Below are 26479 nucleotides of genomic sequence, written 5' to 3'. Positions count from 1 at the left end.
TACTGTAAAAGGTGTCTCAAGTTTCACTAACTGAAAATTCATCCTCAAAGTGACATGCAACAGTCTTCTGGCCTTCTCATACATATCTTGGGGGAGAAACATTGAATAGTTTTCTGGGTTGTATCAATATGGGACTATTTTCATGTCTCTACCTGTGGTGCAAGAGGTAAATGCAAGGGTGGTGGGTCAGGGATTGGAGATGGTTAAAGAAAATGGAGAAAAGTGGGAGACAAGCCAACTGTTGTATGCGGGCAATACTGCACTTGTAGCAGGATTGGAGGAGGGATTGAGGAAGTTAGTGACAGAGTTTGGGAGAGTGTGTGAAAGAAGGAAGTTGAAGATAAATGTGGGTAAAAGTAAGGTGATGAGATGTACAAGGGGAGAAAGTGGCAGTAGACTGGAAGTGAGTATTAAGGGAGAGAGACTGGAGGAAGTGGATAGTTTTAGATACTTGGGTGTGAATGTGGCAGGAGAGGGAGGAGTGGAGGTGGAGGTAGAATGTAGATTGAGAGAAGCAAGTAAATGCCTTGGGGGATTAAAAAGTGTAATGAGAAATAGACATTTGGGAATGGATGCTAAGAGGAGATTTTATGAAGGAGTGATTGTGCTGACAGCACTGTATGGGGCAGAAACATGGAACATAAGAGAGGAAAAGAGGAGGAGTTTGAATGTGTTTGAGAAGAGGTGCCTGATAAGTATGATAGAGGTGACTAGACTGGATAGAGCGAGAAACAAGGAGGTGAGGAGGAGAACGGGGGTGGAAAGGGAGTTGGGAGATAGGGTTGATGAAAGAGTATTGGAATGGTTTGGACACATGGAAAGAATGAGTGAAGAAAGACTAGTAAAAGAGGTGTGGAAGGCAGATGTGGAAGGAGTGAACATGAGGGGGCGACCTAGGATGAGATGGATGGATGGGGTAAAAGGGGAATGTCTGTTGAGGAAGGATGGGAGAGGACAGAAGACAGGGGTGAATGGAGAATGGTTGTATATGGATGATGTTGTGATCCATGAGGTGGAATGGGTGGGGGATGGGGGGTGAGGGAGTATGTGTGAGAAAAATTTGACGCAGCCCGAAGGGATTTCTCCCTGTCTTCTCCTTTTCTGCATGAGGGGATGAAGAGGGGGGTCACCGATTTAATGAAGCGGCCTTGCTGTGGATGTGCTGTGTCTTGCAACACTGCTTCTGACCCAGGGCAGTGGACAAGATGCAGGGATGACCCATCATCCAGGAGGTGCCAAGATAAGAGGGAGGGAAGAGGGTGGAGGGGAGTGTGATAGGGATGGAATGGGTGGGAGTGGTTTTTATGTCTTTGTTTTTTTGCTACCTTCCTTATAAGGGGGAAAAACCCTTTGGTATATGTATGTACCTGTGGTAGTGAGAAATGAGGAGGTAATGAGGAAAGAGGGGGTGGAAAGGGAGCTTGAAGGTGGTTTGGCCACATGGAAAAAATGACTGAAGAAATATTAGTAAAAATAGTGTGGAAAGCAGGGATGGACAGAGTGCACTGGTGGGGACAACCAAAAATGAGGTGGATGCATATGATGAAAGGGGCTCTGAGCAAGATGGGAATGTCTGATGAGTAGGAAAGGGAGAAGGCAGGCAATAGGGGTAAGTGGATAATGGTTGTGTATGAATGATATTTTGATACAACCTAAAGAGATTTCTCCCCATCCTCTCTTTTTCTGCATGTGGGGATGAGAAGGGAGGGTCACCATGTAAATGAAGTGACCCTGCTATGGATGTGCTGCATCAATGTGCATTGTTTCTGACCTGGACAGTGGGCAGGAGACAGGGATGACCCTTCACCCACAGGGAGTTAAGATAAGAGAGAAATGATGGGTGGTGGCTGGGAGTGGAATGGGTGGGAGTGGGTGTGTGCTTTGGCTGGCTGCCTTCCTTATAAAAGTGAAGAGGCCCTTTATATATAGATAGTAGTAGGAGGAGAGCAGTCACTAGTTATCAGCTATCCTTATGTGAAAAGGTGAAGGAATTACAGCCTGATATGATGGAGAGAGCTCCTGAGCCTTGTCTAGAAACTGAATGTCAGCCTCATGGAGTACCTCTGGGTAGAGGTGAGAATGTTGATGAATGTCACAAGTACTTGTAACTGGTCCCACATTCTAAAATATTAATCACCAAACAAAATTAAATACTACCAATTACATATACAAAACAAAAGCTGTATTCCTAGCAACAGACACCTAACTAAATGTCAACTTACAATTCTTGTCCTGGTGGGATCCCTGTTTTTGTCGAGCTTGTACTGAGCATTATCATAGTCTAAGAGCTTGTCATGTCTCTTCTGAATGAGACGCTCCGGTGCCTTGAAGTACTGTACTAAGTGCTTCAGTGGTGCAATTACTGTAGTTAACATTATTCTTTCCTGCAAGCAAATTATAAAAACAAGCATATAAATACCATCAATTGGACATGACAATGGCATTGTAATCATTCTGCTCTCAGATACATGCATAACCATTTTTTTTTTTTTTTTTTTTTTTTTTTTTGGGTGTTGGATGGAAGTGAAATGGTGGGGGGAGGGTGCATGCCTTGGCTAGTTACCTCCCTTACAAGAGCTAAGAGGCCCTTGGTATATAGATAGATTGAGAGGTTTAGTTTTCATCTATAATTCCAGAGATCTTACACAAAAGATAAAAGAACACCACCAACAGACAATTTCTCACACATAACACAAAGTGACCATACAAGCAAACATCCTCTACAAGGCTGCTGTTGAATACAAAGTGATCTATGGGCCTATTCATTGGCCATTGCTGGTTACCGGGGAGCTGTGGGTCTCATGCAAGAGAGACCAAGTGCAAATGATTGATTCACTGATTCATTTTTTATTCTCTTCTTGATGTTTGTGTTATTTGCAAACATGTTAGTGAAGCTCATCACTCCTTTCATTATGTTATTTACTGTACATAAATGAAGAACATTATAGGTGCCAGTGCTGAGCCCTGGGTCAATGATAATTATTTCGCTCCACCCTGACATCTTATACTTTACTTCATTTCCCATACATTCGGCTTTCAGAAAATCCCTCATTCTTCCCAAGAGCTGTCCTTCAAGTCCTCCAATATCCTCCAATTTTCACAGTAGACATCTGTAAGATACCTTATCACAGGTTTTCTTCAAACCCAGGTATACACAATCCACCCAGCCCCTTTTCATCTGTAGCACATCAACCACTCAAGTAAAAGCTTGACAGGTTCAATACAATATACGTACATACATATACCAACGGCTTTTTCCACCTTCAAGGATTTATGCCAAAGTCAAAGGCATAAATCCGCTCCCACCCATTTCATCCCCTCATACTCTACTTCCATTCACCTCCCCTCCCTCCTTCCCTCAATACAATACGATCCTCAAATATTCTCCTCAACTTGAACCAATTCATTGGAGAAGTAGTGTCTATTTTGTCTACTGAACCTAGCCACTGGCTTTGGAAACAAGCAAAAATTTTCTTACAAATTGTCCAAGAATCCGACCACATGTCTCCTTGGTAGCATTGCGAATGCTTTCAATTTCTGGGGATCTAGCATCTTTGAGATATATCATTGCCACACCCTCAGCAGCACCATACTCTGCTGTATGACGTGCCTGGACACTGCACAAGACTGCTTCAGCATCACGTACCAGAGCAGTAGTCAATCTTTGACAACAGAGGAACTTTTCTTCCTCAGCATCAAAAATTGGATCTTTCGTCTGTAAAATCAAAGAAATAAACCATTTTGATAAAAATAAATTTTCATACTCACTAAAAAATATGGAAAAAAGGTCTCAATAGTGTGAAGAGATTGTTGTAACAAATTCCTAGCAATATGTAAAACATGCAACATCTTCTGACCTGGCTCATGATTCCAAGGGAAGCCGACAGCATGGTGGATATTCTGGCAGACTTCTTGGCCACGGAGTGCATGCTAACCTTTTGCATCTTACTCTGGAAGGACTCGTCCACCCCACTCCGATACTTAGACACTATTCAGGAGAACAATAAATATCAATTTGAAGCAAATGCATACAAAACTACCAACTAAAAAAATAAATAAATGAATAAATAAAAAAATAAAAAATAAAATAAACAATCATGAAATTTAAATTTGTCATACGATAACAGCTCTCCTGACAGACCTAGGTTCATCCTCTTGGTGTGTTCATTTATTTCTTTGGCTACATTGGACATTTTGGTCTTGGCTTCACACAAGAGTGGCCAGTCTGGGTGCGACTCCAAGGTTTCACTCACCAGGCGGTCCACAAAGAGAGGGTACCTAAATAAAAAAAATAAATAAATAAAAGTGCCATAAAGTCATGCAAGCAGAGATATATACATACATACATACATATACCAAGGCTTTTTCCCCCTTACAAGGGAGGTAGCCAAAAAGGGAAAGGCACAAAATCATTTCCACCCATTCCATCCCTGAATACACTCCACACCCCTCCACCCTCCCTCTCAAGCAGAGATACAATGGGAAATTGTTTTAATTAAAATACAGGCTAATAACAAACAAATCACTTCCCTTTTCAGTAATAATCTCCAATAAAATCTTCCTATCTTCCTTTATGAATCTTTAGGCAAACACAAACTTTACATATATATCTATCTATACACCAAGGGTTTCTTGCCCTTTATAAGGTAGCCAAGTCAAAGGCATGCATCCACTCCCATCTATTCCACTCTCATCCACCACCCTTGTTTCCCTCTCATCGTATCTCCTCATGGATGAAGTGTCATCCCAGTCTCCTGCCTTTACATGGATGATAAAAATATACAAGTGAGTATCTTCTATATCACCAATTCCTTTGCCCACTCATTCTATCTATATACCAAGGGTTTTTTTTCTCCTTACAAGGGAGGTAGCCAAAGACAAAAGGCATATACCCATTTTCATCCATTTCATCCCCATCTATTCCACTCCCATCCACTACCCTTTCCTCCCCCTCTCATCTTAGCTCCTCATGGATGAAGGGTCATCCCTGTATCCTGCCCACTGCCCTAGGTCAGAACAATGTAGCAAGACATAGTACATCTACAGAAAGCCTGCTTCACTAAATCAGTGACCCCCTCTCTCTACCCCCTCATTCTGAAAAATAGCTGATAAGAAGAAATCCCTTTGAGCTGTGTTTACAGGCTGCACTACAATTGTTCGTCCATTATGCTGTCCCCCTACTCTTAATACTGTCCTGTACCACTTCTTAGAATATATATTTCCATTTTTGCCTACACCTGTCATAGGGGAGGAAAGAATACTGCCACTGAGTTTTCCCACTCAGGTCATAAAAGGCATCTAAAACAGAAGAGAGTGATGGAACTTGGCATCCTGCTCTCTGTAGCCCTAAAGGGCACATTCCTAAAAGAAATTAAGGCCTACTCATGATCATAAAAAAATTTAGCACTGTTCTGACCTCAGCAGTGGCCAGGGGACATGGATGAACCTTCATTCACAAGCAGCTAAATAAAAAAGAACAATAAATTAGTGTTAAATGGGTGTGGGAGGGATGTGGGATGTGTGGAGGGTGGGTGCATGTTTTGGGTGGCTATCCCTTTTATCAGGCGGAAAGTGGCTTTTAGTATATGTATGTACATTGAAAAACCTAAATTCTAAAAAAAATTAAATACATGTTATTGTGGCAGAGTAGCATGCAGTTGATACTAGAGTCTATATGGGGTGCCCCTACGGACCAGAGCCACACATCATTTTGTCTGTGATAGAGGAAAACTCTGCACATGGAGAAATAATGACACTTTTATACTACGACTGTCCCTCCGTCATGCTGTCCCCCAACCTCTTGTTACTGTCCTGTACCATTTCTCTGAATATTCATTTCCTTTTTTCGCCTACCTACCCTGTGGTGGGGCAAAAGAATACTGCCACCAAGCATTTCCACTTGAGTCGTAAAAGGCAACAAAAAAGGGACAGGGGATGGGGTTAGGAGTCCTACTACCTGTAGCCCCAAAAGGGGATATTCCTAAAAAAGAAAGTAAAGGCATAAGAGGGTCTGGGAGCTTTCCAACCAGTACCCTAAAGTTTGGGTCTTTTAATGTGCGTGGATGTGGTACAGATGAGAATAAAAGGGAAGAGATAAGCAGTATGTTTGTGAGAAGAAAGATGGATGTACTGGCTTTGAGTGAAAGTAAAATGAGAGGTAAGGGCAACTGTGAGTTTGGGAGTGTAGCTGGGAGGTACTCAGGAGTGAAGGGGTGGCTATACTAGTAAGTGAAGAGATAAGTAAGCGGGTAGTGAAGTGGAAGGAGGTGTCATCAAGGTTGATGTGGATGAAGGTGAAACTGGGAAAGGAGATGTGGGTTTTTGTAAGTGCGTATGGGCCTGGTAGTGAAAAGAGCATAAAGGAAAGGGAGGTTCTTTGGGTAGATATAAATGAGTGCATAGAGGGATTAGGGAGAAATATCAATGTAGTTGTATTGGGAGACCTAGATGCTAGGGTAGGAAAAGAACCAATTGACGGAGTGATTGGGAAGTATGGAGTTCCGGGTAAAAATCGTAGTGGAGAATTGATGGTGGAGATGTGTCTTGAAAGAGAGTTGATGATAGCAAATACAGAGTTTAAGAAGAAAGTTAAGCATAAGTACACATGGGAGAGGGTGGTGGATGGAAGGGTGGCAGATAGAGCATTAATGGACTATACAGTGGTGACCAGGAGTATGGTGTGAAGAGTTAAGGATGTACATGTTCTAAGGGGAGAGAGTGGGCAATATCAGATCATTTCCTGGTGGAAGGTAAATTGAGAGTGGAGAACAGGTGGAGAAAGAGGAAAAGGGCAGAAGGTAGGGAGGTACTTAGAGTGATCTGCTTAAATGAGGAAAAAAAGGAGAATGAGTATAAGAAGTTGAGAGAAGAGTGGGAGAGAGTAAAGGATAGAGTAGAGCTAGGAGTGGAAGAGGAATGGGGATGGTTCAAGGAGGGAGTCATAAGGTGTGCAAAGATAGTGTGTGGAACAAGGAAGGCAGGAGGAAATAGAAGGAAGGATAGTGAGTGGTGGGATGAGGAAGCAAAGAAGGGTGTAGAAGAGAAGAAGCAGGCTTTCATAGAGTGGCTACAAATTAGGACGAGGGAATCATATGAGAGGTGCAAAGTAAAGAGAAAGGAAGTTAAGCATAAGATAAAGGAAGCAAAGAGTAGAGCAGATGTGAAATGGGGAAAGAGTACAACAGAAAATTTTGAAAGTAATAAAAAGATGTTTTGGGAAGGAAATTAAAAGAGGAAGAGGAGGCGAATCAAGTATAGAAGAAAAGGTAAAAGGTGCAGATGGAGAGATGATAATGGAAGAGAAGGCAGTGAGAGGAAGGTGGGCAGAGTATTTTAGGGAGTTGCTAAATGTGAAGGAGGATAGGGAGGGAAAGGTAACTGCAGTGGGAAGCGCTAAGAAAATGAGAGTGATGAGTGAGGAAAATGGAGGAGAAATAGGGAAGGATGAAGTGAAAGCAGTTGTTAAGATGATGAGAGCAGGTAAGGCACCTGGGTTGGATGGATGCCATGCAGAATGTCTGAAGAAAGGAGGTACAGTTATGGTGGACTGGCTGGTGAGGTTATTTAATGTTTGTTTAAGAGAGGGTAAAGTGCCAGAGGACTGGAGGAGTGCCTGTATAGTTCCGCTTTACAAAGGAAAGGGGGACAAGTGTGAGTGTAGTTGTTGTTGTTGTCGTTCCCTAGACTGTCTGTCTGAGCAGTCCCATCTCCCCAAGGAATGCCACAGCCGAAACTGGGTTTTCCCACAAATCCTTTATAGAGTGTATGTCGTGTTGTTTGCGTGCATGATTGTGTATAATGCAGTCTTCCATTATGTGTTGTATGGTATGGGGTGAAGTGTTACATCCTGGGCAGCTGTTCACAATGTGGTCATCCAGCCTCTTCTGGTAGCTTAGAAGTGCTGGGTGGTGGCCGCATCGCAGTCTGGCCAAGTGGACTCTGTCCTTTCGTGGGAGAGAGGATTCAGAAGGGTGGATATCAGGGGGTCTGGCATGCAGCAGTGTGTTGTCTTTCAGTGTGTTAATGGAGCGGTGAGTGATATGATTATGAATATGTTTCCAGAGGCTGGTATTTGGTGGTTGTGGAGGAAGAGAAGAGAGTATTTGTGCGTAATAAAGGTCTTTGGGTGTTGTTTTAATGTTTCTTGGTGTGTGTGGGTGTTCTGCTATGTAGTGTAGCGGGTGTGATGTGTTTGTGGTGGCTGCGGCAAGTGTTTGTGTGCCTCTCATGTCGAGGTGGTCCTTGACTTTGAGGACTTTTGTTTCATGGTGTAAATGGTCTGTTGGTGTTGTATTTGTGCAGCCTGTAATTGTTTTTAGGGCTTTGTTTTGTATGATTTGAAGGGTGTTGTGGTGTGTCTCACTGAGATTAGGAGCCCAAGCAGGACTCGCATAATTCAACACTGAGCGTATGCATTGTTTGTATATTGTTATATTAGTTTCTTTGTTTTGTCCAAATGTCGTTCCAGTGATTGACTTAAGTGTGTTAAGTCTAGGTGTGCATTTGTTTTTTATGTTTGTGATGTGTTGTTTGAAAGACATGGATGTATCGTATGTTACACCAAGAATTTTCGGTGTGTTTGTGTGTGGTATTAGAGTGTTGTTGATGTAGAGATGAGGTATGTATTTGTGTTCTATTGTCCAGTTGGTGAGAAGTGTTGCTGTAGATTTGGTTGGAGCTATTTTGAGTCTGTTTGTGATGAACCATGTGTTGAGTGTATCAAGGTATGGCTGGATTATTTCTGCAGCTTTGTCTGTGTTACGATGTGTGCATGTGATTGTTATGTCGTCTGCGTAGGAAGAAATTTGTATTTCTGAGTTGTCTGGTGTGGGTAAGTCATGCATGTTTAGATTAAATAGTGTGGGGGATAGAACTGGAGCTGCAGCATCTACGTCGTGGGACCACCCCCCAACCCCAAGAGTTGGGGGCCAAACAGCAGCAACCACCCCTGGCCATCAGCTCTACGCAGGTGGCACCGATCCCCACGTGTGAGTGTAGGTGTTGTTGTTGTCGTTCCCTAGACTGTCTGTCTGAGCAGTCCCGTCTCCCCAAGGAATGCCACAGCCGAAACTGGGTTTTCCCACAAATCCTTTATAGAGTGTATGTTGTGTTGTTTGCATGCATGATTGTGTATAATGCAGTCTTCCATTATGTGTTGTATGGTATGGGGTGAAGTGTTACATCCTGGGCAGCTGTTCACAATGTGGTCATCCAGCCTCTTCTGGTAGCTTAGAAGTGCTGGGTGGTGGCCACACCGCAGTCTGGCCAAGTGGACTCTGTCCTTTCGTGGGAGAGAGGATTCAGAAGGGTGGATATCAGGGGGTCTGGCATGCAGCAGTGTGTTGTTTTTCAGTGTGTTAATGGAGCGGTGAGTGATGATTATGAATATGTTTCCGGAGGCTGGTATTTGGTGGTTGTGGAGGAAGAGAAGAGAGTATCTGTGTGTGATACAGGTCTTTGGGTGTTGTTTTAATGTTTCTTGGTGTGTGTGGGTGTTCTACTATGTAGTGTAGCGGGTGTGATGTGTTTGTGGTGGCTGCAGCAAGTGTTTGTGTGCCTCTCATGTCGAGGTGGTCCTTGGCTTTGAGGACTTTTGTTTCATGGTCTGTTGGTGTTGTATTTGTGCAGCCTGTAATTGTTTTTAGGGCTTTGTTTTGTATGATTTGAAGGGTGTTGTGGTGTGTCTCAGTGAGATTAGGAGCCCATGCAGGACTCGCATAATTCATCACTGAGCGTATGCATTGTTTGTATATTGTTGTATTAGTTTCTTTGTTTTGTCCAAATGTTGTTCCACTGATTGACTTAAGTGCATTAAGTCTAGGTGTGCATTTGTTTTTTATGTTTGTGATGTGTTGTTTGAAAGACATGGATGTATTGTATGTTATACCAAGAATTTTCGGTGTGTTTGTGAGTGGTATTAGAGTGTTGTTGATGTAGAGATGAAGTATGTATTTGTGTTCTTTTGTCCAGTTGGTGAGAAGTGTTGCTGTAGATTTGGTTGGAGCTATTTTGAGTCTGTGATGAACCATGTGTTGAGTGTATCAAGGTATGGCTGGATTATTTCTGCAGCTTTGTCTGTGTTACGATGTGTGCATGTGATTGTTATGTCGTCTGCGTAGGAAGAGATTTGTATTTCTGAGGTGTCTGGTGTGGGTAAGTCATGCATGTATAGATTAAAGAGCATGGGGGATAGAACAGAGCCCTGTGGTACTCCATTCTTAATGTTTCTGATGTGCGATGATTGGCCATTATATGACACGTAAGCATTCCTACCTGCCAGATAATTGGCCAGCCATCTTTTGGTGTCATTGTGCATGTCTGTGTTATATATTTTATTTGTTAGGTTGTGGCGGAGGATAGCATCAAAATCTTTACTAATGTCTAATGTTATAAGAAGTGTTCTGTGGTGGGGCCTATCTACCTGGAGCCGCAGCGTCTACGTCGTGAGACCACCCTCCAACCCCAAGAGTTGGGGGCCAAACGGCGGCAACCAGCCCTGGCCACCGGCTCTACGCAGTGTGAGTGTAGTAGTTACAGAGGGATCAGCTTGTTGAGTGTAGTTGGGAAGGCTTATGGGAGGGTCTTGATTGAGAGGATTAGGAGAGGAACAGAGGGAGTAATTGGTGAGGAACAGTGTGGTTTTAGGACAGGTAGGGGATGTGTAGATCAGATTTTGTGGTAAGACAGATATGTGAGAAAGCTATAGGAAAAGGTAAGGATGTTTTTTGGGCTTTTATGGATCTGGAAAAGGCTTACGACAGGGTAGACAGGAAGGCACTGTGGGAGGTATTGCAGATATATGGGATAGGAGGAAAGCTGTTAAGAGCAGTCAAGAGTTTTTATGAGAGTAGTAGAGCTTGCGTTAGGATTAGAAATGGAGAGAGTGAATGGTTTGAGGTAAAGGTGGGACTTCGTCAGGGATGTGTTATGTCGCCCTGGCTGTTCAATCTTTACATGGATGGGGTGGTGCGAGAGGTAAATGCAAGGGTAGTGGGTCAGGGGTTGGAGATGATTAAAGAAAATGGAGAAAAGTGGGAGGTGAGCCAGCTGTTGTTTGCTGATGACACTGTGCTTGTAGCAGGATCAGAGGAGGGATTGAGGAAGTTAGTGACAGAGTTTGAGAAGGTGTGTGAAAAAAGGAAGCTGAAGATAAATGTGGGCAAAAGTAAGGTGATGAGATGTACAAGGGGAGAGAGTGACAGTAGGCTGGAAGTGAGCATTAAGGGTGAGAAACTGGAGGAAGTGGATAGTTTTAGATACTTGGGTGCGAATGTGACAGGAAAGGGAGGAGTGGGGGTGGAGGTAGAATGTAGATTGAGAGAAGCAAGTAAATGCCTTGGTGGATTGAAAAGTGTAATGAGAAATAGACATCTGGGAATGGATGCTAAGAGGAGGTTATATGAAGGAGTGATTGTGTCAACAGCAATGTACGGGGCAGAAACATGGAACATGAGAGAGTAAAAGAGAAATAGTTTGAATGTGTTTGAGATGAAATGTCTGAGAAGTATGATAGGGGTTACTAGACTAGATAGAGTGAGAAATGAGGAGGTGAGGAGGAGAACAGGGGTGGAAAGGGAGTTGGGAGATAGGGTTGATGAAAGAGTATTAGGATGGTTTGGACACATGGAAAGAATGAGTGAAGAAAGATTAATAAAAGAAGTGTGGATGGCGGAGGTGGAAGGAGCGAATATGAGGGGACGTCCTAGGATGAGATGGATGGATGGGGTGCAAGGGGCTTTACAAAAGAGAGGAATGTCTGTGGAGGAAGGGCGGGTGAAGACAGAAGATAGGGGTGAATGGAGAAGGGTTGTGTATAGATGATGCTGTGATGCATGAGGGGGACTGGGTGGGGGATGGATGGTGTGGAAGTATGTATGAAAAAAATTTGACGCAGCCCGAAGGGATTTCTCCCCGTCTTCTCCTTTTCTGCATGAGGGGACGGAGAGGGGGGGTCACCAAATTTATGAAGTGGCCTTGCTGTGGATGTGCTGTGTCTTGCAACACTGCTTCTGACCCAGGGCAGTGGACAGGATGCAGGGATAACCCATCATCCTGGAGGTGCCAAGATAGGAGGGTGGAGGGGAGTGGAATATATGGGAAATAAAATGGGTGGGAGTGATTTCTGTGCCTTTTTCTTTTTGGCTACCCCCCCCCGTGTAAGGGGGGAAAAGCCTTTGGTATATGTATGTATGTAAATCTATAAACCAATTCATGGGAGACAATAATATACTAATATCTTTTATGTCACTCATTCCAAATCCCTACTTATGATCATCTAAAAGACTTACAGTATCTTGAATGTTCCAGGAGAAAAATACATTGCAAATTAGCACTTCATTTCTGATTCTCATGTACTACACATATTCTGTAACTAAGGTTCCCTTAAATGCTCTTGAATATTTGACTTATACGCCTTAAAAAAAAAAATATATATATATATATATAGCAGTGGAAGTGGAGGTAGAATGTAGATTGAGAGAAGCAAGTAAATGCCTTGGTGGATTAAAAAGTGTAATGAGAAATAGACATTTGGGAATGGATACTAAGAGGAGGTTATATTTACCTACTTGTATTAACCTAGTTGTATTTTACGGGACGAAAGCTATGCTCGTAGTGACCCGTTTTCGTATCTCTCCACATCCAGTTTATTTTTAAAATCGTGTATAGTTTTGGCACTCACTGTTTCTCCATTTAGTTTGTTCCAGACATCAATCACTCTATGTGGGAAGCTATTCTTTTTCAGGTCTCTTCTGTAACTGTCCTTCTTTAGCCTCTTTTCGCGTCGTCTTGTTTCTCTTCTGTCCCATTTTAATAAGTCGTCTCTATCGAGAATTTCCATCCCTTTCATAATTCTGTAAGTGGTCAACAAATCACCACTTTCTCTTCTCTGTTCCAGTGTTGATAGATGTAATTTCTCCAATTTTTGTTCGTATATAAAATTTGATAGTGTAGGTGCCATTTTTGTCACTGCTCTTTGGATTCTTTCTAATTTTCTTATGTTCTTTTTTGTGCTAGGTGCCCATAATGTTTCAGCATACTCTAGTTTAGGTCTTATTAGTGTAACCACTATTTTCTTTACCATTTCTTCATCCATGTAGTCGAAGGCCACTTTCATTGATCTTAATAAATTAAAAGTCTCTTCAAATAATTTATTGACATGTTTATCAGGTGTCAAGTCACTTGAGATGATCACTCCCAGGTCTCTTTCTGAATTGACTTTTTTGACTTCCTTGTTTCCAATTTTACATTGACCCTATACTCTATTTTTGCTTTTTCCAAATTCCATTATGCTACATTTCTTAAAATGTTGAAGTTCATCTCACATCTCTGACTCCATTCCCATATTTTGTCTAGGTCTTCTTGTAGCGAACTGCAATCTTCTTCTGTTCTTACTCTCTTGAGTAATTTGGCATCATCAGCAATGAAGTTCATGTAACAATTTACTCCCTCATCCATATTATTTATATATATGGTAAACATTAAAGTAGCCAATACAGAGCCTTGCAGGACGTCACTCTTCACATCTTCCCAGTTCGAATGTTTGTCTCTAAGTACTACTCTCATTTTTCTCCCAATTAAGAAATCCTTCATCCATTCCAGTAGCTTACCTTGTATTCCTATTTTTTCAATTTTTCTTATTAGCTTTTTATGTGGTACTTTGTCAAATGCCTTCTGCAAGTCCAAGAAGGCACAATCTGCCAAGCCATCTCTTTCTTGTATTATCTCAATAAATCTCAAGTAAAAGCATATCAAGATTGTGGTACACGATCTTGCACATCTAAAGCCAAATTGTTTAGGGTTTACTATTTTATTTTCTTCCAAGTGTTTGGTCCATTTGTTTCTGATGACTTTTTCACATATTTTTGCTACTGTACTTGTAAGGGATACCAGTCTGAAGCTTGTAGGATCTTCTTTGTTTCCTCCTTTATATATTGGTACTATGTTTGCATCTTTCCAATCTTGCAGTACCTTTCCTTCTTTGAGTGAGAAGTCTATTATCTTGTATAATTTGTCCGTCAGTTCATCTATACACTCTTTCAGTATCCAATTTGCAATTCCATTCAGTCCATGCGATTTCCTAACATCTTGGTTTTTTATTTGGTCTCTTATTTCTTTCTGTGTTACCTTTCTTTCTTTCTTTCATTTTGGGGGATCTTTCTTGTCCATCTTCCCAAAATTGTGAGCTCTCAATTGTAAAAACTGACCTGAAATGTCTGATCATAATTTCTGCCATTTCTGTGTCATCAGTATATTCTTTATCTCCTTCATGCAGTTTTATTATTTCATGTTTATCCTTTAGTTTTTCATTTATATATCTGTAAAAGAGTTTAGGTTGATCCTTACATTTGTCTATAATATCTTTTTCATAATTTCTTTTTTCTTTCCTGTGGATTAGGAGAGGATTAGGAGAGGAACAGAAGGAGTAATTGGTGAGGAACGGTGTGGATTTAGGACAGGTAGAGGTTGTGTAGATCAGATCTTTGTGGTAAGACAGATATGTGAGAAAGCTATAGGAAAGGGGAAGGATGTTTTTTGGGCTTTTATGGATCTGGAAATGGCTTATGATAGGGTAGACAGAAAGGCACTGTGGGAGGTTATGCAGATATACGGGATAGGAGGAAAGCTTCTGGGAGCTGTCAAGAGTTTTTATGAGAATAGTAGAGCTTGTGTCAGGATTGGAAATGGAGAGAGTGAGTGGTTCGAGGTAAAGGTGGGACTTCGTCAAGGATGCGTTATGTCGCCCTGGCTGTTCAACTTATACATGGATGGGGTGGTGCGAGAGGTAAATGCAAGGGTAGTGGGTCAGGGATTGGAGATGGTTAAAGAAAATGGAGAAAAGTGGGAGGTGAGCCAGCTGTTGTTTGCGGACAACACTGCGCTTGTGGCAGGATCGGAGGAGGGATTGAGGAAGTTGGTGGCAGAGTTTGGGAGAGTATGTGATAGAAGAAAGCTAAAGATAAATGTGGGTAAAAGTAAGGTGATGAGATGTACAAGGGGTGAAAGTGGCAGTAGACTGGAAGTGAGCATTAAGGGAGAGCGACTGGAGGAAGTGGATAGTTTTAGATACTTGGGTGCAAATGTGGCAGGGAAAGGTGGAGTGAAAGTGGAGGTAGAATGTAGATTGAGAGAAGCGAGTAAATGCCTTGGTGGATTAAAGAGTGTAATGAGGAATAGACATTTGGGAATGGATACTAAGAGGAGACTGTATGAAGGAGTGATTGTGCCAACAGCACTGTATGGGGCAGAAACATGGAACATAAGAGAAGAAGAGAGAAGGAGTTTGAATGTGTTTGAGATGAGGTGTCTGAGAAGTATGATGGGGGTTACTAGGATAGATAGAGTGAGAAATGAGGAGGTGAGGAGGAGAACGGGGGTGGAAAGGGAGCTGGGAGGTAGGGTTGATGAAAGAATATTAGGATGGTTTGGACACATGGAAAGAATGAGTGAAGAAAGACTAGTAAAAGAGGTGTGGAAGGCAGATGTGGAGGGAGTGAACATGAGGGGACGTCCTAGGATGAGGTGGATGGATGGGGTGAAGGGGGCTTTGGGGAAGAGGGGAATGTCTGTTGAGGAAGGACGGGAGAGGACAGAAGACAGGGGTGAATGGAGAATGGTTGTATATGGATGATGTTGTGATAGCATGAGGTGGAATGGGTGGGGGGATGGGGGGTGAGGTAGTGTGTGTGAGCAAAATTTGACGCAGCCCGAAGGGATTTCTCCCCGTCCTCTCATTTTATGCAATGGGGGGACGGAGAGGTGGGGTGTCTTGCTGTGGATGTGCCGTGTCTTGCGACACTGCTTCTGACCCAGGGCAGTGGACAAGGTGCAGGGATGACCCATCATTCAGGAGGTACTAAGATATGAGGGAGGGTGGAGGGGTGTGGAGTGTATTCAGGGATGGAATGGGTGGGAATGATTTTATGCCTTTTTCTTTTTGGCTACCCCCCTTGTAAGGGGGAAAAAGCCTTGGTATATGTATGTATATTCACATATTCATTCCTAAGTTTTATATGTTTGCCATTTGGATGTTTCTTTGTCTTTTTTCCGTTTTTTCCAGGATTTGTCTCTTCTGTCTTTAGCCTCATTGCACCTTTTGTTATACCAACACTTTATATAAAAATCTCTTTTTGTTTCTTCTTTGGCACATATTTATCAATTCCTTCCTTGTACTTTTCTTTGAATATGTTCCAATTCTCTTCCATCTTTGTTTCCTCTGGAGAATTTATCCCAGTTTGTGTTTTGGAAATTTTTTCTTAGTTTTACAAAATCTGTTTTGTTGTACATTAATCTTCCTTCTCTATGTTTATCATTCCTACCTACATTGTTTTATTCTTTTAATTCAAACTCTATTGGTATATGGTCACTCTTTCCAATTGGTGTTTTATATTCCATTTTGTTCACAATATCTGGTTCAGAAGTTAATATCAAATCTAGTTTCAACAGTTCCTCATTGTTTCTATATCTAGTATTTTCCTTTACTCATTGTATTTACCTAGTTGTATTATATGGGAAGGGAGCTATGCTCATGGTGACCCGTCTTTGTATCTCTCAGCATCAAGTTTTTTCTTAAAATCTTGAATAGTGTTTGCACACGCTGTTTCTTTGTCTAATTTGTTCCAAGTATCTATCACTCTGTATGGGAAGCTGTTTTTTTCTTCAGATCTTTTCTGTGATGATCTTTTTTTAGTTTCTTTTCGTGTCCTCTTGTTTTTCCATTGTCCCATTTCAATAAATCATTCTTATCTAAGATTTCCATTCCCTTCATAATTCTATAGATAGTAGGTCTCCTCTTTCCCTTCTTTGTTCCAGAGTTGGTAATTCTAATTTGGACAGTCTTTGTTCATATGTCATTTTGAAAAGAGTTGGTGCCACTTTTGTTGTTGCTCTTTGTATTCTTTCTCACATGACATCACATATACCAAGGCTTTTTCCCCCTTACAAGGGAGGTAGCCAAAAAGAAAAAGGCATAAAACCATTCCCACCCATTCCATCCCTAAATACACTCCACCCCCTGTATTCTTTCTAATTCTTTTATATTCTTTTTGGTACTGGGTGTCCATAGGGTTGCTGCGTACTCAAGTTTTGGTCTTATTAGTGTAGTTAGAATTTTTTTTATCATTTCCTCGTCCAAATAGGCAAATGCCACTCTTATTGACCTCAATAAATTGTAGGTTTCTCCAATTATTTTATTAATATGCTTATCCTGTGTCAAGTTGTATTCGATGGTCATATCCAGTAGAATGTTGCTCCAAAGTTCTTCTCCCCCTTTTACTATCATTTCTTCATCCTTTGCATGAAAATCATAATTACTATGTTACCACCCTCTTTCAGTAACTCATTTAGCACATTCATTGTGTCTTCCAGTAATTCAAAATTATCGCTATCAGACCAAGCCTGTGTTTTTGGTGGTACATACACTGCTACAAATTTTCTGCTTTTCATCTTTTTGTTTACAATTTTGATCATAATTAATTCTACATTGCCTTGGCCTTCATTAATCTTTGTCACATTTAGACCCTTTTTTGGTCAATATCATGACACCTCCCTGCTTGTCTGTTCTATTTTTTGCCCAGTGGTTGTATAGACCTTGTCCCACTATACTTGTTGATAGAGGTCCTTTCAGTTTTGTCTCTACAATTCCCATAATGTCAGGTTTCTCTATTTCTAGATAGTCATTTAGTTCATTAATTCCAGAGATCATGCCATTGATATTTGTGTATGCCACTTTTAGTTTCAAATTTCTTTTCTTTTTGGTTTAAGTTTCCATTTTTTTTATGTGTGGCAATTGTTACTGGGAATCTTGGTGTTTACCTTACTTTGGGAAACTTTCCTTTAAAGTGTTATTTTCTTTGATTTAGGAGACTTTCCTGAAACTTCAAACCATGCCTATCGTAACTTTAAATAAGATATGATTAAACTCTTCTCTTTATTTTGTTTATTAAATCTATGTAACAATTTTGGTTTGATAAATTGGGAACTAACTGAGAAATTACTTAAAGTAAATATTAACCCGTGGCCTTCTGAGCTCTTTTTGAACTCGTAAGAGTCCCTTGGAATACTGTGCACACTAACATCGGTACAGTGATCAGATTACCCTGAGCTCAGGAAGAAGGACTTCTTTTTTGGAAACCTCTAACCAAGGGATCACGTCTTCGGTTCAGAAGGCCTTCAAGAATTTTAGAATTTCTAAAGCATCTACATTTAGAGAATCTACGCAGGTTAAAACAAAGGTGACCGGTAAGTTCTCAAATGTATTCCTGAAATATTAAACCATAATTTTCATAGATGTACCATTTTTTCAGTCTCAAGTCCAGCACTCTCCAAAAAAACTTGTTTTTTTCCATCACCATTCACTACCCTTCCTTCTATTTCCTCCCATCCTCCTTGTTCCACACACCATATATGCTTTACCTCTCTGTTGTTTTCTTTGTACCTCTCATCCTACTCTGTAACCAATCTGTGAATGCTTGCTTCTTCTCTTCTACAACCTTCTTTGCTTCCTCATCCCACCATTCACTAACCTTCCTTCTATTTCCTCCCATCCTCCTTGTTCCACACACCATATAAGCACACCTTGTGACTCCCTTCTTGAACCATCCCCATTCCTCCTCCACTCCTAGTTCTGCTCTATCCTTCACTCCCTCCCACTCCTCTCTCAGCTTCTTCTTTACTCCTTCTCCTTTTCTTTCTCATTTAAGCAGTTCACTTTAAGCACCTCCCTATCTTCTTTCCTTTTCCTCTTTCTCCATCTATCCTCTACTTTCAACTTACCTTCCAACAAAAAATTATCTCCCCTTAGAACATGTACATCCCCAACATCTACTATACTCCTGGTTACCACTATATAGTCCATTAATGTTCTACCACCCTTCCATCCACCTTCCTCTCCCATGTGTACTTATGCTTCACTTTGTTCCTAAACACTGTACTTGCTATCATCAACTCTCTTTCTAGACACATCTCCACCATCAACTCTCCATGATTTTTTCCTAGAACTCCACACTTCCCAGCCACCCTGTCTATTGATTCCTTTCCTACCCTAGCATTAAGGTCCACCAATACCACTACATTGACATTTCTCCCTAATCCCTTTATGCACTCTTTTAAATCCATCCAAAAAACCTCCTTTTCCTCTACACTCTTCTTACTACCAGGCCCATATGCACTTACAAAATCCCACATCTCCCTTCCCATTTTCACCTTCATCCACATTAACCTTAAAGAAACTTCCTCTCCACTACACACTTACTTATCTCTTCACTTACTAGTATAGTCACCCCTTCTCTCCCTCGTCCTCTCTTCACTCCTGAGAACCTTCCAACTACACTCCCAAACTCACACTCGCCCCTCCCTTTAAACTTAGTTTCACTCAATGCCAACACATCCATCTAATCGTTCTTCTCACATACTGCCTTTCTCTTCCCTTTTGCTCTCATCTGTACCATATCTATGCACATTAAAAGACCCAAACCTTAGGGTACTGGTTGGAAAACTCCTAGACCCTCTTATGCCTGTACTTTTTTTAAGGAATGTCCCCTGTGGGGCTACAGGGAGAAGGATGCCTAGTCCTATCCCCATCCCGTTTTTTTGGTCACCTCATACAACTCAAGTGGGAAGACTTGGTGGCAGTATTCTTTTCCCCCACCACAGGGTTAGGAAAAAAAGGAAATGAATATTCAGAGAAATGGTACAGGACAGTCACAGGGGGTGGGGAGACAGCGTAATGGGGGGACAGTCACAGTGTAATAAAGTATCATCATTTCTCAATGAACAGAGATTTCCTCTATCACAAAATGATGTATGTTTCTGATCCATAGGGGTGCCCTATTAAAACCCTAATGTATCAGCTGCATGCTACTTAGCCACAATAACATGCAGCCAATACCCCAAACCAAATTTCTTACTAATCAATCTCTACTAAGAGTATATGCAACTATAGCAGTGATTATTTAAATTTGATCTGTGAACTTTTTCCAAATCTTATTAAGATAACAAAACAAAGGCATGTGGGATGCCATACTTGAGAATGCGCTGGATGGGTTTGATAAGCACAGATCCTAAGTCAAAGAGCTGGATCTTATGCTGCCGGAGTTCTGTCATGATCCAGGTGAGCAAGGCTTTCCCATCTTCTTCACCATCATACTGAAAACAAAACAAACTATTAACTCCAACAAAGTGAAGGTCTAGCTATCTATACACTATTTTTTTCCCTTACAAAGGAGGGAACCAAGTCAAAAAGTACATACCCACTCCCACCCATTCCACTCCAATTCACCCCCTTTTTCTTCCTCTCATCTTAGTACATCATGGATGAAAGGTCATCCTTGTATCCCACCCACTGCCCTGGGTCAGAAGCAATGTAGGAAGACAGTATATCCACAGCAAGGCCACTTCACTTAATTGGGAAGCTCCCCTCTCTATCCCCTCTTGTAGAAAAAGAGAAGACAGGGAGAAATCCCTTCAGGCTGTGTCAAAATATCATTCACATAGAACTACTACCTACCCCTCCCATCCTTGCATCAGAGTATCATCTATACATAGCCATTTTCCACTCATCCCTATCTCCTACCTTCTCCCTTCCTTGTTCAACAGACATTCCCCTCTTACTCAATGCACCTTTCACACCATCCATCCATCTCATCCTTGGTCGTCCCCTCAAGTTCACTACATCCACCTCTACCCTCCACACCTCTTTTATTAACCTTTCTTCACTCATTCTTTCCATGTGTCCAAACCATCCCAGTAATCTTTCATCATCCCTGTTTACCATCTCCTTTTCCACTCCACTCTCTTCCTCACCTCCTCATTTTTCACTCTATCCAACCTTGTAATTCCTATCATACTTCTCAGACATTTCATCTCAAATACATTTAAACTTTTCTTCTCTGCTTCTTTTAAATTCTAAGTCTCTGCCCCATACAGTGCTGTCAGCACAATCACCTCTTTACATCCATTGCCAAATATTTCTCATGACACTTTTTAAGCTTCTAAGGCATTTACTTGCTTCTCTCAGACTACAATTTACCTCCAAGGTGATGGTACTCTAAATATCTAATTTTGGATAGCAGCAGAAGCTGTGTTTTGAGTGACTGCTATGGTGAAATAAGTATCCAGTTTGATTTACACACAAAATGGATGAAGGAAAAGAAGAAAAAAGGAAAAATGAACCAACGAAGAGAGGACTGGACATGAACAGAGTTGAGTCACCACTGGGGGTGATCCCAAAAAAACTTGTTTGAATGATACACCAAGGTCAACTCAAAGGTGGGAAAACGATGCTTTTTCTGGGTTTACAAGAGAAAGAAGACTATTAGGTAAAGGTTTAGATGTAGAAAGAGAAACTAGGTATAACAATGTACTAAGAAATCGGGATATTAACGACTTGATGGAGGAATTACTAGATTTAAACATTTATTAGAGTGATGCACAGAGAGATAAGCTATCTATAAAAAGCTAACAAAGAAATGAACAGAGAGATTAATGATCTAAACAATTAATTAAATATGGTCAGAAGTGATAACGAAAGAATGAAAAATGGAGATAAAAACAAAAATGAATCATTGAAAAAAAGAGGTCACAGAACAAATACAAGCAATGATTGAAAAAGTTGGTGAACCAATTAAGGAGATGGATCTCCTAGAAATAAAAAATCAATGGAAACAAAAACAAGAAAATCTGAAAATAACAGTTGAAGAAATAGTACAACAGCAGGTAGAGGAAAATGCCAAAGAAATGGTAAAGTATATACATACATATATCAAAGTCTTTTTCCCTTTTACAAGGGAGGTAGCCAAAAAACAAAGGCATAAAAACCATACCCACCCATTCCATCCATATACACTCCACTCCCCTCCACCCTCCCTCTTGTCTAGGCACCTCCTGGATGATGGATCATCCCTGCATCTTGTCCAATGTCCTAGGTCTGAAGCAGTGTCACAAGACACAGCACATCCACAGCAAGGCCACTTCATTAAATTGGCAACCCCCTCTCTCTGTCCCCTCATGTAGAAAATGAGATGACAGGGAGAAGTCCCTTCAGGCTGTGTCAAATTTTTCTCACACATACTACCTCACCCTCCATCCCCCCACCCATTCCACCTCATGCATCACAACATCATCCATATACAACCATTCTCCATTCACCCCTGTACTTCTGTCCTCTCCCTTCCTTCCTCAACAGACATTCCCCTCTTCCCCAAAGCCCCTTTTAACCCATCCATCCATCTCATCCTAGGTTGCCCCCTCATGTTTACTCCTTCCACATCTGCCTTCCATACCTCTTTCACTAGTCTTTCTTCATTCTTTCCATGTGTCCAAACCATCCCAATACTCTTTCATCAACCCTATCTCCCAGCTCCCTTTCCACCCGTTCTCCTCCTCACCTCCTCATTTCTCACTCTATCTAGCCTTGTAACTCCCATCATACTTCTCAGACACCTCATCTCAAACACATTCAAACTCCTTCTCTCTTCCTCTCTTATGTTCCATGTTTCTGACCCATACAGTGCTGTTGGCACAATCACTCCTTTATTCAATCTCCTCTTAGCATCCATTCCCAAATGTCTATTTCTCATTACACTTTTTAATCCACAAAGGCATTTACTTGCTTCTCTCAATGTACATTATACCTCCACCTCCACTCCTCCCTTTCCTGCCACATTCGCACCCAAGTATCTAAAACTATCTACTTCCTCCAGTTGCTCTCCCTTAATGATCACTTCCAGTCTGCTACCACTTTCACCCCTTGCACATCTCATCACCTTTTACCCACATTTATCTTCAACTTTCTTCTTTCACACACTCTCCCAAACTCTGTCACCAACTTCCTCAATCCTTCCTCTGATCCTGCTACAAGTGCAGTGTCGTCTGCAAACAACAGCTGGCTCACCTCCCACTTTTCTCCATTTTCTTTCAACATCTCCAATCCCTGACCCACCACCCTTGCATTTACCTCTTGCACCACCCAATCTCTGTATAAGTTGAACAGCCAGGGCGACAAAACACATCCTTGATGAAGTCCCACCTTTACCTCAAACCATTCACTCTCCATTTCTAATCCTGACACATGCTCTACTACTCTCGTAAAAACTCTTGAAAGCTCCTAAAAGCTTTCCTCCTATCCCGTATATCTGCAATTCCTCCCACAGTGCCTTCCTGTCTACAATGTCATAAGCCTTTTCCAGATCCATAAAAGCCCAAAAAACATCTTTACCTTTTCCTATAGCTTTCTCATATTTCTGTCTTACCACAAAAATCTGATCTATGCATCCTCTACCTGTCCTAAATCCACACTGTTCCTCACCAATTACTCCCTCTGTTCCTCTCCTAATCCTCTCAATCAAGATCCTCCCATAAGCCTTCCCAACTACACTTAACAAGCTGATCCCTCTGAAACTACTACACTCACACTTGTCCCCTTTCCCCTTGTAGAGTGGAACTATACAGGTACTCCTCCAGTCCTCTGGCACTCTACCATCTCCAACAAAACATTCAATAACCTTTATGCATGGGGGGACGGAGAGGGGGGGGGTCGCCGATTTAATGAAGTGGCCTTGCTGTGGATGTGCTGTGTCTTGTGACACTGCTTCTGACCCAGGCCGTGGACAAGGTGCAGGGATGACCCGTCATCCAGGAGGTGCTAAGATAAGAGGGAGGATGGAGGGGTGTGGAGTGTATTCAGGGATGGAATGGGTGGGAATGATTTTATGCCATTTACTTTTTGGCTACCTCCCTTTTTGGTAATTAAATTAATTAAAGAAAAGGAAAACTGGGTAAGAGAGACAGTGGATAAAAAAAAAAAAGTGCATTGGGACAATACTCTAGAGAAAGACACTATAGGCCACTAAAAATCAAACTAAGTTCTCAAATCATAGCTGAAGAGATACTACCAAAGGCAACAAAGCTGGCAAATAGTGAAAATCACAAAAATGTATGGATAAAAAAGGAAATGAGCAATGCAGAAAAAGAAAGAAAAGATACTTAGAAATGAAGCAAATTAAAAAAACGAGAGAAGAACGGAGACTGAAAAGAATGGGTTTTTTGAAGAGTACTGGACCTGAGGCTGAGGCTGAAAAAAAGGAAACAAACCAAAAAAAAAAAGAAGAAAATAAATTAAAAATAACGTATACTAACATAGTATGATTTCAGGACTAAATGAATTAAATGACTGTCAATAGAGAAACCAGACATAATGGGAATTGTGGAGCAAAATTTAAAAGTCCACTACCACCAAATACTGTGGGACAAGGTCTCTACAATCATTAGGCGGAAATAGAACAGAGAAACATGGTGGAGGATTCATGATTTTGACTAAGAAAGGCTTAAATGTGACTAAGATAACAGAAGGAAAAGATAATGTGGAGTTGATCATGATGTAAGTTGAAAACAGAAACATGAAAAGTAGAACATTTAAAGTAATATATATGCCCCCCCAAAACACAGCCTTGGACAGATAGTGATCATTCCAAAATACTGGAAGACACAAAGAATGCATCAATTGAATTATTGAAAGGAGGAAACATAGTAATTATGGGTGATTTTACCTCAAAAGAAATATGTTGAGAAGAAATGACAGTGAAAGGTGGAGAAGAACTTTGGGGAAATATTCTACTGGATATAACCATTGAATACACACTGACAATGGGTAAAGGTAAATACCAGATATACAGTGAAGAACCGTTAAGACTAGATTTAATATTTACAGCAGAGCCTGAAATCATGTATAAAATGGAATACAAGACACCAATAGGGAAGTGACCACATACTAATAGAGTTCGAACTAAAAGAACAAATTGATTTGAGAGGAAATGAAAAACATAGAAAAGGAAGACTAATGTACAACAAAACCGATTTTCAGAAACATGGACACTTTTTTTCAAAATGCGAACTGGGAACATTTTTTAAATGAACAAAGATGGAAGAGAAATGGAATATATTAAAAGAAAATTACAAGGAAGGAACAGATAAATACGTACCAAGGAAGAAACAAGAACAGGTGTACATTAAGTCCTGGTATAACAAAAAGTGTAGTAAGGCTAAAGACAGAAGAGACAAAGCCTGGAAAAGATGGAAAAAAAGGCAAATATACATCAAACTAAGAAACTAATATGTAAAAATATGCAGGGAAGAAAAAAGAAACTATGAAAAGGACATAATAGAAAAATGCAAGGACCAACCTAAACTATTCTATAGGTATGTAAATGACAAACTAAAAGATAAATATAAAATAGTGAAACTGCGTGAAGGAAATAATGAATATATAGATGATGTAGAAATGGCTAAAATTATCATCAAAGATTTTAAATCTGTATTCACAATTGAAAGTATACAAAATTGGGAGGACAGAGAGTAGGATCCCCCCCCAATGAAAAAAATAATACATACATACATACATATACCAAGGCTTTTTCCCCTTTACAATGGAGGTAGCCAAAAAGGAAAAGGCATAAAATAATTTCCACCCATTCCATCCCTGAATACACTCCACACCCCTCCACCCTCCCTCTTATCTTAGCACCTCCTGGATGACGGGTCATCCCTGCACCTTGTCCACTGCCCTGGGTCACAAGCAGTGTCACAAGACACAGCATATCCACAGTAAGGCCGCTTCATTAAATTGGTGACCCCCCCTCTCCGTCCCCCCATTGCATAAAAGGAGAGGATGGGGAGAAATCCCTTCGGGCTGTGTCACATTTTGCTCACACATACTACATCAGCCCCCATCCCCCCACCCATTCCACCTCATGCAATCACAACATCATCCATATACAACCATTCTCCATTCACCCCTCTCTTCTATCCTCTCCCGTCCTTCCTCAACAGACATTCCCCCTCTTCCCCAAAGCCCCCTTCACCCCATCCATCCACCTCATCCTAGAACGTCCCCTCATGTTCACTCCCTCCACATCTGCCTTCCACACCTCTTTTACTAGTTTCTTCACTCATTCTTTCCATGTGTCCAAACCATCCTAATATTCTTTCATCAACCCTATCTCCCAACTCCTTTTCCACCCCTGTTCTCCTCCTCACCTCCTCATTTCTCACTCTATCTAGCCTAGTAACCCCCATCATACTTCTCAGACACCTCATCTCAAACACATTCGAACTCCTTCTCTCTTCCTCTCTTATGTTCCATGTTTCTGACCCATACAGTGCTGTTGGCACAATTACTCCTTCATACAGTCTCCTCTTAGCATCCATTCCCAAATGTCTATTCCTCATTACACTCTTTAATCCATCGAGGCATTTACTCGCTTCTCTCAATCTACATTCTACCTCCACCTTCACTCCACCTTTTCCTGCCACATTTGCACCCAATTATCTAAAACTATCCACTTCCTCCAGTCGCTCTCCCTTAATGCTCACCTCCAGTCTACCGCCCCTTTCACCCCTTGTACATTTCATCACCTTACTTTTACCCACATTTATCTTTAGCTTTCTTCTATCACATACTCTCCCAAACTCTGTCACCAACTTCCTC

At 41.3% G+C, this 26479-nt stretch overlaps 1 protein-coding gene across 3 annotated transcripts in view; it reads right to left on the bottom strand.

The window, feature by feature from the left end:
• LOC143023129 (uncharacterized) overlaps nucleotides 1–26479 on the bottom strand; it is a 136882-nt gene that overhangs the window by 51088 nt on the left and 59315 nt on the right. For all 3 annotated transcript variants that reach the window (XM_076181639.1, XM_076181638.1, XM_076181640.1), the window contains 5 exons: nucleotides 20021–20142; nucleotides 4142–4278; nucleotides 3858–3988; nucleotides 3479–3715; nucleotides 2223–2384 (listed from right to left, as the gene is read on the bottom strand). In XM_076181639.1, coding sequence (XP_076037754.1) covers nucleotides 2223–2384; nucleotides 3479–3715; nucleotides 3858–3988; nucleotides 4142–4278; nucleotides 20021–20142 — 789 coding nt within the window. The remainder of the gene's footprint in view (nucleotides 1–2222; nucleotides 2385–3478; nucleotides 3716–3857; nucleotides 3989–4141; nucleotides 4279–20020; nucleotides 20143–26479) is intronic.

Source organism: Oratosquilla oratoria, unplaced genomic scaffold, assembly GCF_046742065.1.
Source record: "Oratosquilla oratoria isolate Oo_2021 unplaced genomic scaffold, ASM4674206v1 SCAFFOLD45, whole genome shotgun sequence".
In the NCBI taxonomy this organism is placed as follows: Eukaryota; Metazoa; Arthropoda; class Malacostraca; order Stomatopoda; family Squillidae; genus Oratosquilla; species Oratosquilla oratoria.
This window is presented reverse-complemented; position numbering and strand designations above follow the sequence as displayed.